The sequence below is a fragment of the Hyla sarda genome, chromosome 3, assembly GCF_029499605.1.
Source record: "Hyla sarda isolate aHylSar1 chromosome 3, aHylSar1.hap1, whole genome shotgun sequence".
Taxonomy (NCBI): Eukaryota; Metazoa; Chordata; class Amphibia; order Anura; family Hylidae; genus Hyla; species Hyla sarda.
Window position 1 is genome coordinate 10,176,617 of NC_079191.1, and position 14,741 is coordinate 10,191,357.

The window sequence follows — 14,741 nt, forward strand, 5'->3', positions numbered from 1 at the left end:
TCCCAATCCACTAAAAAAAATCTTTTACCTCTGACAGTCTTGGAGGCCAGAATCTCCTTCACGGAGAAGACGTCAGATGAACCGGAAACAGAAGTGGGAGAAACAACTTTGGGAGAGAAGCGGTTAATGATGAGTGGTTTAAGGAGAGAGACATGGAAGGCATTGGGAATACGGAGAGAAGGAGGAAGAAGGAGTTGGTAAGAGACAGGGTTAATCTGGCACAAGATTTTGAAAGGACTAAGATAGCGTGGTCCCAGTTTGTAACTGGGGACACAAAAGCGGACATATTTAGCGGAGAGTCATACCTTGTCTCCGGGAGCAAAAATGGGGGGGGTTCTTCTTTTTTTATCAGCAAATCTTTTCATCCGGGATGAAGCCTGTAAAAGAGAATTTTGGGTTTCTTTCCATATGGTGGAAAGATCACGAGTCACTTCATCGACAGCGGGCAAACCAGAGGGCAAGGGAGTAGGGAGGGGAGGAAGAGGATGACGGCCGTACACCACGAAAAATGGGGATTTAGCAGAAGATTCAGAGACTCTGAAGTTGTATGAGAATTCGGCCCATGGTAGAAGATCTGCCCAGTCATCCTGGCGGGAGGAAACAAAATGCCGTAAATAGTCACCCAGGACCTGATTAATTCTTTCTACTTGCCCATTGGATTGGGGATGATAAGAAGAAGAGAAGATTAATTTGATCTTGAGCTGTTTACAGAGGGCCCTCCAGAATTTAGACACAAATTGGACGCCTCTATCCGAGACGATATGCGTGGGCAAACCGTGAAGGCGAAAAATGTGTACAAAAAATTGATTTGCCAACTGAGGCGCTGAAGGAAGACCAGGAAGAGGAATAAAATGTGCCATCTTGGAAAATCGATCAACGACCACCCAAACAACTGTGTTGCCACGGGATGAGGGCAAGTCCGTAATAAAGTCCATACCAATCTGTGACCAAGGCTGTTCAGGAACAGGCAGAGGATGAAGAAGATAGAAGAAGATATCCGCACAGGCACAGTAAGGCGTGGAGAAGCAGAGTTCACATCAAGAGCTGTCTCATCTTTGTGCGGAGTCAGCGTATGTCTTTCCAGGCGGGGAGGACGGATAGGACAATCCTTCAAGAAATGTTCGGTACCGGCACAGTACAGGCAAAGATTCTCCATGCGGCGTCGTGTCCTCTCTTGAGGTGTCAAGCGAGACCGGTCAACTTGCATAGCCTCCACGGCGGGAGGCATAGGAACGGATTGCAGAGGACCAGAGGAGAGAGGAGCCGGGGAGAAAAACCGCCTCGTGCGAACAAAGTCCATATCCTGGTGGAGCTCCTGACGCCTTTCGGAAAAACGCATGTCAATGCGGGTGGCAAGATGAATAAGTTCATGCAGGTTAGCAGGAATTTCTCGTGCGGCCAGCACATCTTTAATGTTACTGGATAGGCCTTTTTTAAAGGTCGCGCAGAGGGCCTCGTTATTCGAGCATAATTCGGAGGCAAGAGTACGGAATTGGATGGCGTACTCGCCAACAGAAGAATTACCCTGGACCAGGTTCAGCAGGGCAGTCTCAGCAGAAGAGGCTCGGGCAGGTTCCTCAAAGACACTTCGAATCTCCGCGAAGAAGGAGTGTACAGAGGCAGTGACGGGGTCATTGCGGTCCCAGAGCGGTGTGGCCCATGACAGAGCTTTCCCAGACAGAAGGCTGACTACGAAAGCCACCTTAGACCTTTCAGTAGGAAACTGGTCCGACATCATCTCCAAGTGCAGGGAACATTGCGAAAGAAAGCCACGGCAAAACTTAGAGTCCCCATCAAATTTATCCGGCAAAGATAATCGAAGGCTGGAAGCGGCCACTCGCTGCGGAGGAGGTGCAGGAGCTGGCGGAGGAGAAGATTGCTGGAGCTGTGGTAATAGCTGCTGTAGCATCACGGTCAGTTGAGCCAGCTGGTGGCCTTTTTGCGCTATCTGTTGCGACTGCTGGGCGACCACCGTGGTGAGGTCGGCGACAACTGGCAGCGGGACTTCAGCGGGATCCATGGCCGGATCTACTGTCGGCTGGCTGGAGGTGGATCCTCTGTGCCAGAGAGGGATTGGCGTGGACCGTGTTGGTGGACCGGTTCTAAGTTGCTACTGGTATTCACCAGAGCCCGCCGCAAAGCGGGATGGTCTTGCAGCGGCGGTAGCAACCAGGTCGTATCCACCAGCAACGGCTCAACCTCTCTGACTGCTGAAGATAAGCGCGGTACAAGGGAGTAGACAAGAGCAAGGTCGGACGTAGCAGAAGGTCAGGGCAGGCAGCAAGGATCGTAATCAGGGGCAACGGCAGGAGGTCTGGAACACAGGCTAGGAACACACAAGGGAACGCTTTCACTGGCACAATGGCAACAAGATCCGGCGAGGGAGTGCAGAGGAAGTGAGGTATAAGTAGGGAGTGCACAGGTGAACATACTGATTAAGCCTGCTGCGTCAATCAGTGGCGCAGTGGCCCTTTAAATTGCAGAGACCCGGCTCGCGCGCGCCCTAAGGAGCGGGGCCGCGCGCACCGGGACAAGACAGACGGGGAACGGGTCAGGTACGGGAGCCGGGATGCGCATCGCGAGCGGGCGCCTCCCGCATCGCGAATTGCATCCCGGCTGGGAGTGATATTGCAGCGCACCCGGTCAGCAGGTCTGACCGGGGCACTGCGAATGAGAGGATGCTGCGAGCGCTCAGGGGAGGAGCGGGGACCCGGAGCGCTCGGCGTAACATATATATTTTTTTATTTTTTTATTTATTTTTTTACACTTTTATTACATTTTTATTTATTTTTACACTTTTATTTTATTTTATTTTTTTTTACACTTTTTAATGCTTTGGAATACTTAGTATTCCAAAGCATTGCAGTTATATGCTGCCTGCCAGTTTTCACTAGCAGGCAGCATATTAGGACGTGCCTCTGGCACGTCCTTTCAGGCAATACCCAGGGCAGACCTGGGGGTCTTTGTAGGACCCCCGGCTGCCCAGGTATGCAGCAGCACCCCGCGATCGCGCTGCGGGGTGCTGCAGAGGAGACAGAGGGAGCCCCCTCCCTCTGTCAGAATTCCTTACAGCGCGCGGTCACTTCTGACCACGGCTGTAAGGGTTAAACTGCCGGGAGTGAAGTGAACTTCACTCCCGGCAGTGCGACAGGTCCCGGCCAGCCGCGGCCACACACAGCACCCCGCGATCGCGCTGCGGGGTGCTGCAGAGGAGACAGAGGGAGCCCCCTCCCTCTGTCAGAACTCCTTACAGCGCGCGGTCACTTCTGACCGCGGCTGTAAGGGTTAAACTGTCGGGAGTGAAGTGAACTTCACTCCCGGCAGTGCGGCCACATACAGCACCCCGCGATCACGATGCGGGGTGCTGCAGGAGTGACAGAGGGAGCTCCCTACCTCTGTCATAACACTTACAGCCCGCGGTCACTTCCGATCACGGCTGTAAGGGTTAAAACTGCCGGGACCGAAGTTTACTTCGGTCATGGCAGTGCAGCAGGGTCCCGGCTGTGTGATACAGCCCAGTCCCTGCCGCGATCTCCTGGGTGCACTGGGCAGCACCCACGAGAATAATGGACGAGTTTAGACGTCCAGGTGCGGGAATGGCCGCCAACCTGGACATCTATACTCGTCGGTGGTCGTTATCGGGTTAAGAGCAAGCCAATCATTCTGTTATTCACAGTCTTTGCTTGCTGCTGACTGCAGACATATACAGGGTTTTCCAGGTAGAATCAGGAAAAAAAAATTGTGATTGCTTGGTTTGTATCCAGCTGGTTATGGAAAAACGAGGAAATTCCACACTTTTATCCCATAAATACATTAAATAAATGATTAAATACATTCAGAAAACCATAGGGCCCCCTATTTTGATAACCAACAAGATATAAAAACCTCAATTAAAATAAAATTCTCATTATCCTCATTAAAGCTTTTATTAAACAAATACATAAAACAAATAAATAAATCTAATTTCTTATGTTCTTGTTCCTAAAGCAATCTGGTCTTCTTTCTGTAAAGGCATGATGTGAGTAGTAGTTGTGTAACATAAAGGGGTGGAACTTACATCACAGTAGAGGCAACTTTGTTGTGCTGTAAGTTTCGGCCCCCACAGGCAGTTTGGGCAGCTGTCAACATCATCAGGGAGCAGAGAATACAGCACAGCAGAGCTGACTTTGCAGTGCTGTAAACTCTGCCCACTACATGATGTAGGATTTTCAGCACAGCAAAGTCAGCTCTGCTGTGATGTTAGTTGTACCACCTATGTTCTTACTCCCATCATGCCTGAGAAGCCTCAGTTGTAGTAAAAAAAAATTTTTACATTTTTTTTACAAGAAGACCAGAACCGTGACCCTGTTCCAGAGAAACCCGTTGTATTACCCGGTATTGCTAACCTGGAAATGGACAGCTTTGCCTATGGAGGTGGGACCTTGCATACCCCGCAAAACAGGCTATTTCCATATTAGAATGGAAAGCTAATACAACGGGTGTCTTCATAACGGGACCACAGATCCAGCTAAGTGACACTTTATTGTAATCTGAGTGAACCAGCTGTCAGTTTGCCTTTAAGAATTTGCTATCCCTTGAAGTTTTGTGAGTTGACTTGGCTTCCATGGTAAACTGTATGTAAGGGACAATCTGACAATCTGAAGTCAATGAGTACTGTGGAAGGGGGTTATCCCCATGAAGTGTTTGGAGGAAGTTTGAAAAGCATGCATCATTTTTTACTTCATTGTCCCTTTAATATAGAGGTGTAAAATAGGGTGGACACTTCCATTGGTTTGCTTAGGCTGGCCAGTCTCTGCTAAGTGGGATAAGCCTATGGATCACTCAATGGCCTAGATATTATGAGCCAGTGTACTTTATTGCATGTCATTTTAGCGGTCAGGTGCTGCACATGCCATGCATAGTGCATGGACATAGCGGAAAATCCTCCTAGTGGCTGAGGAGAGTTAGGAGTAGAGTTGAGCAAATTATCCATAAGTTCTGTTCTGCAGGTTCACCGAACACTGGCAAAGGATTCTGGTTCTGATCAAACTAGTTCCGTTTGAACCAATGCTTCACCAATAGTCCAAAAACTTTTGCAAAACTCTGTCTCAGAGCCATGAAAGCCTTGTTTAACATTGTTAGGTCACCTAGGAGTGTATCTGTGAACTTTTTAGAAGCCGTGAATAATAAATCAGTGTCCAAGAAAGTTTGTAAAAGTGATTTTTTCACAATTAGTGTAAAAAAAAAAACGAAAAAAAAAAAAAAAAACACAACTGTTACACTTAACCTCCCATGAAAACAGATTTTGCTCTGGCAGATACAGAATCCTTACTGTTCTTTCACTACAATTATTATATATGTGGCTCATTTTCCTATCTGTGTTAGTCAGTGCTTAGTGTCCCTCACAGAGATCTTCACCTAAACTGCTATCTCTAAAATGGCTGTTGAAGCTATGTGTATCGGCCTTTATAGTGGCTTTAACATCAACCCTATATTACCTCCTGATTGGCTGAGTGTGCTGTTTAAAAGGTATTATGGATTCCGTGTGGGCATGTGATCCTTCCTCCTTATCCTTTCTGTCTGGTTTTAAGCATGTTTTTCAAACAAACCGCCCAAATTCTAGACAAACCTACTTTATAATATTTACTGTACAATGAATGCTATAACTCAGGATCAGTATAGGATAAGTAATGTAATACATGTGCACAGTGACTCCTCCTTCTGCTGGGAGAAGTATTTTGCTCTCCTAATCTCCTGGCTCTGGGGATGGTGTATTGCAACAATGTCTCCTGGAGGCTCTCAAAAAGAGGGAAAGGTCAATGGAGGTTTAAGATCATCTCCCACCATGGTCCAGGTGCCAAAGGAATGCAAAACATCAATTTTGACCCCACAATAACATATCTTTCTATAATTCCGAAGGGGAGTCTAAAGGGAAGGCTCTGAAGGGGATGGTGGGGCTTTCAGGGGCGCCAAGTTATTTTCTCCTGAGGAGGTTATGTCCTCAGGGGGAGGGACTGGCCTAGAGTCCATAGACGACAATAGTAAAATTATGTTTGGTGAAAATTGATACTTTGGTGTCCCTAAAGAGGGTTAAGAGGGTCAGGAGGATGAGAAGGGGGTGGCAAGTCAATCATCCTTGATAGCGTCACCCTTTCCGTTGATGCTGGCATCCATTAATGTCAAGTTGAGTAGATGCCGTTTGGAGCGTTTATCTTTCAGTAGCCTCACAAACCCCTTAAAAAGTTAGGTTACTGACAAAAAGTTGGGGAGGCTGGCTAAAAAAATAAGTGATAATAATACCATTTGTATCTATTGGACTTATCCGTGTTAGCAGGGGAGACCTAAAATAACAGATGGTGTGAGAGACCATCAAACACTCAGAGGGAGTGTTGGATGGTGTGCGAGAGATGGTGTTTTTCTTAAAGTTGGATGTGTAAATCATTTTTATTTTCACTAAAATGCTGGTTTTTCCCCAAATTTAGCATTTTTACAAGGGGTAATAGGAGAAAATGCCCCCCAAAATTTGTAACCCCATCTCTTCTGAGTATGGAAATACCCCATGTGTGGACATCTGTTACGCCGAGCGCTCCGGGTCCCCGCTCCTCCCCGGAGCGCTCGCAGCGTTCTCTTATTCACAGCGCCCCGGTCAGACCTGCTGACCGGGTGCGCTGCGATATTGCTCCCAGCCGAGATGCGATTCGCGATGCGGGACGCGCCCGCTCGCGATGCGCATCTCGACTCCTGTACCTGACCCGTTCCCCGTCTGTCTTGTCCCGGCGCGCCGGGTCTCTGCGATATAAAGGGCCACTGTGCCACTGATTGGCGCAGCAGGCCTAATCAGTATCTTCACCTGTGCACTCCCTACTTATACCTCACTTCCCCTGCACTCCCTCGCCGGATCTTGTTGCCATTGTGCCAGTGAAAGCGTTTCCTTGTGTGTTCCTAGCCTGTGTTCCAGACCTCCTGCCGTTGCCCCTGACTACAATCCTTGCTGCCTGCCCTGACCTTCTGCTACGTCCGACCTTGCTCTTGTCTACTCCCTTGTACCGCGCTTATCTCAGCAGACAGAGAGGTTGAGCCGTTGCCAGTGGATACGACCTGGTTGCTACCGCCGCTGCAAGACCATCCCGGCTCTGGTGAATACCAGTAGCAACTTAGAACCGGTCCACCGACACGGTCCACGCCAATCCCTCTCTGGCACAGAGGATCCACCTCCAGCCAGCCGAATCATGACAACATCAAGTGCTCTGCTGGTGCACTACAGTGCTCAGAAGAGAAGGAGTCACATTTAGTTTTTGGAAAGCAAATTTTGCTGAAATGGTTTTTGGGGGCCATGTCCCATTTAGGAAGCCCCTATGGTGCCAGAACAGCAAATAAAAAAATAAAAAAAACACATGCTACTATTTTGGAAACTAGACCCCACAAGGAATGTATTAAGCAGTATAGGGTGGGCCATTTATATGGATACACCTTAATAAAATGGGAATGGTTGGTGATATTAACTTCCTGTTTTTGGCACATTTGTATATGTGAGGGAGGAAACTTTTCAAGATGGGTGGTGACCGTGGTGGCCATTTTGAAGTTGGCCATTTTGAAACCAACTTTTGTTTTTTCAATAGGAAGAGGGTCATGTGACACATCAAACTTATTGGGAATTTCACAAGAAAAACTATGAAGTGCTTGGTTTTAACATAACTTTATTCTTTCATTAGTTATTTACAAGTTTCTGACCACTTATAAAATGTGTTTAATGTGCTGCCCATTGGATTGGATTGTCAGTGCAACCCTTTTCTCCCACTCTTCACACGCTGAAAGCAACACCACAGAAGAAACGCTAGCACAGGCTTCCAGTATCCGGAGTTTCAGGTGCTGCAGAATGGGCAAAACAAAAATTGGAACAAGACCCTCAGTTTATGCAGAAGATTTGTTCAGTGATGAGAGAACTTTTATGTGAATGATGAAGTTAACAAACAAAACCACCGCTATTGGTCTGACACTAACCCACATTGGATAGATCCCTCCAAGACTGTTGGAACACAAAAATTGATGGTATGGTGTGGTATATGGGGTACAAAGATAGTGGGGCCATTCTTCGTCAATGGAGACCTCAAGGCCATTGGATATGCAAAATTGCTACATGATGATGTGTTTCACTCTTTATGCACTGAAGCTGCACGTTCCCTGAGTTTTTCTAGCAAGATGGTGACCACTACATTATGGGTGTCAGGTCCGAGCATTCCTAGATGAACAGTTTTCTGGAAAGTGGATTGGTCATCGTGGGCCAGTTGAATGGCCCCCAAGGTCTCCCGATCTGACCCCCTTAGACTTTTATCTTTGGGGTCATCTGAAGGCAATTGTCTATGCTGTGAAGATACGAGATGTGCAGCACCTGAAACTATGGATACTGGAAGCCGGTGCTAGCATTTCTCCTGCGGTGTATATAGTAGTATATAGCAGTGTATACGGATACTGGAAGCCTGTGCTAGCATTTCTCCTGTGGTGTTGTTTTCAGTGTGTGAAGAGTGGGAGAAGAGGGTTGCATTGAAAATCCAACATAATGGTAAGCACATTGAACACATTTTATAAGTGGTCAGAAACTTGTAAATAACTAGGAACTAGGAACATTGGGCCGTAAAATTACAAAATAGTTTTTTTTTTCACAAAAATGCCAGTGTTACCCCAAATTTTTCATTTGCACAAGGGGTAATAGGAGAAAATGTTCCCCGAATTTTGTAACCCCATTGCTTCTGAGTATGGAAATACCCCGTATGTGGATGTAACATGCTGTGCTGGCGCACTACAGGGCTTAAGAGTCATAGAGCTATGTTTGCATTTGAGGCTTATGGCATATCAGTAGCTGATGGTTACCTACATTCAGCAGAAAATAAATGAAAAGAAAAACCCACAAGTGACCCCATTCCACACAGTCCCCCCCCCCGGGGAAGGTGTATAGGGGGGGGGGGACTGGACATTTGGAGCAAACAGGTGTTCCCTACATTTATTTTCCAAGAATGAATGAAGTGTACTATGGGGGAGGGGAATTACAACTCTACTACTGATATTTCAATTATGTTCCCAAAATGATGACCCGGAGCATAGCCAAAAGTAAAAAATATGCCATTCCCAAACCCTATGCTCTGAATCATCATTCTGGGAATTGAGCAATGAAAAAATCCAGCACTGCTGCATGCGATCCAAAAAGCCTTTTCTTTATTGAACGTGTTCACACAGGATATAAACAGTAGATAAATACTCCGCTGACGCGTTTCGCGCTATCAGCACTTAGTCATAGAATAGTAATACAGATACAAAGTTGCTTTAAAATACTTCAGAAGCCACATCCTACTTCCTGTGGTGTAAATTCTCTCATAATTAAGTTATCTCCCTCAGACAGGTGAGTATTCCAACTGTTAACCCCTGCGTCTCCAGACAGGCTGTCATTCACCAGTGATGTTTTCTTTATGAACAAAATAGTTGTTAATTAGTTATATTTCACTGGCAGCCCGTATTGTTTTACACAGTAACAGTAGGTTGACATATACACAGTGGATTCATTCGTAAAATTATGTTCACATAGTAATTTTCATGTAAAAAGCCCAAAAAACAAACATAATTCGTACCAAAAAAAACACAAAATGCATTGACTGAATAAAGTCCAATTATTGTTAGTATGTAGTAATGAGATCTAATCTGTGATAACCCTTGGTAACCCTTATCCAGCAATGGGTGCACAAGGTGCCAAATGAGTTTCCCGCCAACACTGAGAGTGGGGGGACATTCTGGGGGTTCAATACTGGAATCCCGTCCCTAATATACTCTAAACTTGCAAGTGTACCCTGAGGTACTCTCGCAAAGTTTGTAGAGTTTCACGCCATACCGCACCCACTTCGAGGGAATGTACTGACGGAAGATGAATCTCCCCTTAAAACTAATAAGAGACTCATTTACGGAAAGCCCCCTGAGGTGTACGTAGGCCTCCAAAAACTTTGCCCCAAAGTGAAGTATGACAGGCCTCACTTTGTAAAGCCGGAAATAGGCGTGATCACCTTGGGGGGGGGGGGGGGGGACATGCCGCATTATCAGTGTAATGCAGGCATTTCCGAATGGCCTCTAACCACTTCTGTGCCATGGCCATACAGTTAAGCGGGGTCTGGTAGAGGATGTCCCTGCTCCAGTACGGCCTGACAATTGTTTTTTTGACTAGACACATATGCAGCACGAGGCCCCAAAATGTTCTCATTTCGGCTGCATTGTTGGTGAACCATATATTGGGCCTAGCCAAAAATGAATCAGGGTGGTGGGCAATGAACTGTTGGGCATACAATTTCGTTTGCTCCACCATTAGATTCACAAAGTCATCACTGAAATAATAACTAAAAAAGTCTATTTAAGTGTACCCGACTAAGTCAATCTGAATTCCTGAGTCGCCAACAAACTCAGGAATCCATGGCTGATATCCCTCTGGGGGTCTCCAGACAGGTGGAAGAGGGAAGAGGGCTCCGGTACACTTGTCTGGGGGGATGAACTCCTATTACGAATCTAAAGGGGCTCCAGTACGCTTGTCTGGGGGGATGAACTCCTATTACGAACGACATGACCACTTGTACTAGTGTAAGCCATTGGGTCACTATCATGGAGGGTGCGTGGCCTTGCCTGGCGGCGTCTCTGCCGCCGTGCAGGGGGATCATCATCAGTGCTAGATGATGAGATGGACGAGGAAGAAAACAGAAAAGTAGGATCTTCCTCATCCTCACTGGCAGATTTGGAGTCGGAGACAAGTAAAGCATATGCCTCCTCCGCCGAAAATGCCCGGCAGCCCTTCACCTTTTTATCTATAGTAGCAGGGGGGTGGGGGGTTGTATTGGCGGTGTCAGGGGGGGTGAGGGGATGTGTGCAAGTGGGGGCGGGGAAGTGTGTATGTGTGCGTGTTTGGTGCAAACTTTATATAACGGTGTGTGATAAAATATCACACACCGTTATAACAAATACAAAGAAGCTGCAGCCAAAAAAAGTTAATAAATGGTGGCCATATGCAGTGTCCTGAAGCCATAATATTGCCTGGGTCACGCTGCAAAATTTGTGGCGGACCCTTGAGGACCTATTGGGGGGGGGGGGATTTATTTATTTATTTTATTTTTTCAAAACCTGCCCCTTCACACAAAACTCACCCTGACTATAGGTGGCTGGAGGCCACTTCTTCTGCCCTGAGGGGCACAGATCTGGTCAGAGGATGGGGTCCCTGACTCCTTCTCTAAGCTCTACCCGCTGTCCAACTTTGCGGGCTAGAAGAGCTGAGAGAAGGGGACACTAACCCCTCCTCTTCCAGCTGCTATTGGACAGAAGTCCAATAGCAGCTTATTTGGGGGGGGGGGGGTGATGTCATCGCCACCTCCCCCAGCAAGAGGAGGTGACTGGTGGTGTATAGTACTCAGCCGATCACCTTCTAATTCCGGGTCACTTGGTCACACGTGACCCGTATGACTGGAATTGCCGCAGATCGCCGGTGTTAATACAGTCCTGAACGGCCAATCACAGGAGATAGGAGGAGGAGGTTGCACCCCTGCCACCTCACTCCTATCCTTCAGGATGATCGGGGCTGTCTCTGACAGCTCTGATCATCCCTATTTTCCAGGCGATCGGGTCCCCAGAGTCACGATCAGCCCAAAATCACTGCAAATTGCCGATCTGAATAGACACGCAAATCTGAAATGATTGCGACATGGAGGGGTCTCAGGACCCCCCAGGCTTTGGCACAGGATGCCTGTGAGCGGCGGGGACCAGAATTCCCACGGATGCAGAGGTACGCCCTTGGTCCTTAAGTAGTTAAAGTATACCTTTTGTTTTACGATATATTTATCTTATTAAGACAACATGTCACATTGTTCCCACAGATCTATGTGGATGCATCATGTTATAGAGTTGGGCAGATCAACATATAGTTTTGTATGAAAATATTTCATAAAAATTTGATTTATTTACATCACTGATCTTTTCGTGCTTAGGAGTCCAGGGGGCAGCATCCTACTCAGTTACTGTCACTATTTCTCCTATGACATTCAATACAGAGATAGATGTCAATCACCAATAAGATCACACACTGGACATAGTGGTGAAGCTTACAGTATCTTTCCATTCACGTGAGGCGGCATGATATTAGAGAAGAGGAGGAGAACATGCCTTTGCAGTATAATTTGCATTATTCCATGAGATATAAGATTTCTCCCTACACCAGACGTAACCTGTTTCACCTTCCATCAGTGCAGATCACTAATACCCCAGGAGAGATGACTTCTTACATAGAGAATAATAATCCTCTGCTACATTTCAGTCTCGTTGTTTCAACAGAAATTGCCTTCATATTAGGACTAATAGCACACGTGTACATTACAGCTGTCTATGTTATGGATTGAAGGAAAAGAAGAAGCATGTCCACGTCTGACCAAGTCATCATCTCCGTCATGATATCCAGGATGATTTCACAATCTGTTTTGCAGCTGAGACTATTCTGGGAATCATTCTGTACAATGTGTTCTCCTAAATATGACTTTATTATTCAAATCACTTCCATCTCCTCTATGTATTCCTCCATTTGGTTGTCCACTCTACTCAGCATCGTCTTCTATCTGAAGATCTCCAACATTCACAGTGTCTTCTTCTTACAGATGAGGAGACTATTTTCAAAGAAGATCCTATACTTTATTATGGCTTCTCTACTGGTTTCCATTGGCCAAACCTTAATGACCTATTTCGTTAAATATAGACGTATTGTTTTCAGTAATTCAACAAATGATTATATCCATAAAAATATATATCTAAAACATGCTGTATTCTTCGGAAACATCTTTGTGTTATTGTTTATACGTTTCTTGTCCTCGCTGTTTCTTATCACCTCTCTGTACCTTCACATCAGACACATGAGATGTAACAGGAATGTGACCAACTCTCTGGATCCCTATTATAGAATCATTAAGTACATTGCTGGTTCCTTCTTTACCTTTGTATTGTTTTGCATCACCAGTTTAGTGGCAGTGAGGTTCTATAACATGTTTGGCTTTGTGATACTTTCCATTTCTTGGACCACTATTGAAACATTGCACTCAATGTTACTGATCTATGTAACACCCAAGCTGAAGAATCCATTGTCCAGGATCCTCAAGTCCTTATCCAACTGCTGGATGAAGAGAGAAGAACCTGGGGACTTAGAGATGACTGTAACTACTTGATAGGTGGATGGCGTCTCCAAGCTTTAAATGTAATCCTATCTTTAAAGGGGTTGTTCACTGCCCTGCCTTTCGGAGCACCCGCCCCCTCAACGAAAGTCTATGGAAAGGGGGCACGACCACTGTCAAGCCCCCTTCCCATAGACTTTCGTTGAAGGGGCGGGCATTACGTCACGAGGGGGCGGCCCCGAACACGGAAGCCCGCACACAGCGTTCAGAGTAATGAACTTCCGGACGCTGCGAGCGGAGCTCCTAAAGGCAGGGCAGTGTACAACCCCTTTAATATAAGTAAAATGTTGTAGATGTTAATCATAAAGATTATATTACCCATATAGATCTATATCCTTGTCTGAATATTGAAATAAACGAGTATTCAAAATGTTTTTTTTTTGTAAAAATCTATAAATTGAGTCATTCTTTATCAGCAGCCTACATTTCAGCACACATGAGGTTTCCTTTAACCCCTTAAGGACCAGGCCATTTTACACCTTAGGACCAGAGCGTTTTTTGAACATCTGACTACTGTTATTTTAAACATTAATAACTCTGGAATGCTTTCAGTTATCATTCTGATTCCGAGAATGTTTTTTCATGACATATTCTACTTTAACATGGTGGTACATTTTTGTGGTAACTTGCATCCTTTATTGGTGAAAAATCCCATGATTTGATGAAAAATTGAAAATTTAGCATTTTTCTAACTTTGAAGCTCTCTGCTTGTAAGGAAAATGGATATTCCAAATAATTTTTTTTTATTAACATATACAATATGTCTACTTTATGTTTGCATCATAAAATTGACAAGTTTTTACTTTTGGAAGACACCAGAGGGCTTCAAAGTTCAGCAACAATTTTCCAATTTTTCACAAAATTTTCAAACTCACTATTTTTCAGGGACCAGTTCAGGTTTGAAGTGGATTTGAAGGGTATTCATATTAGAAATACCCCATAAAAGACCTCATTCTAAAAACTAAACCCCTCAAAGTAATCAAAATAACATTCAGTCATTGTTTTAACCCTTTAGGTGTTTCACAGGAATAGCAGAAAAGTGAAGGAGAAAATTCACAATCTTCATTTTTTACACTCACATGTTCTTGTAGACCCAATTTTTGAATTTTTACAAGGGGTAAAAGGAGAAAATTTATACTTATATCTGTAGCCCAATTTCTCTCGAGTAAGCACATACCTCATATGTCTATGTAAATTGTTCGGCGGGCGCAGTAGAGGGCTCAGAAGGGAAGGAGCAACAAGGGGATTTTGGAGAGTACGTTTTTCTGAAATGGTTTTTGGGGGGCATGTTGCATTTAGGAAGCCCCTATGGTGCCAGAACAGCAAAAAAAAAACACATGGCATACCATTTTGGATACTAGACCCCTTGAGGAACGTAACAAGGAATTAAGTGAGCCTTAATACCCCACAGGTGTTTCACGACTTTTGCATATGTAAAATAAAAAAATTTCACTAAAATGTGGGTTCCCCAAAATTTTACATTTTTACAAGGGTTAATAGCAGAAAAGACAAGGACATACCTGATTTTTGGAT

At 45.4% G+C, this 14,741-nt stretch overlaps 1 protein-coding gene across 1 annotated transcript; it reads left to right on the plus strand.

Moving 5' to 3' along the window:
* The first annotated feature begins 12,404 nt into the window (after positions 1–12,404).
* On the plus strand, positions 12,405–13,202 carry LOC130360917 (taste receptor type 2 member 66-like). Its single transcript, XM_056563471.1, has one exon. It carries the CDS (start codon positions 12,405–12,407, stop codon positions 13,200–13,202), a length of 798 nt encoding a protein of 265 aa, XP_056419446.1.
* The last annotated feature ends 1,539 nt before the right edge of the window (positions 13,203–14,741 follow it).

Coding starts and splice junctions, on each gene's coding strand:
- LOC130360917 (XM_056563471.1), top strand. CDS start 12,405: ATGTCCACGTCTGACCAAGTCATCATCTCCGTCATGATATCCAGGATG.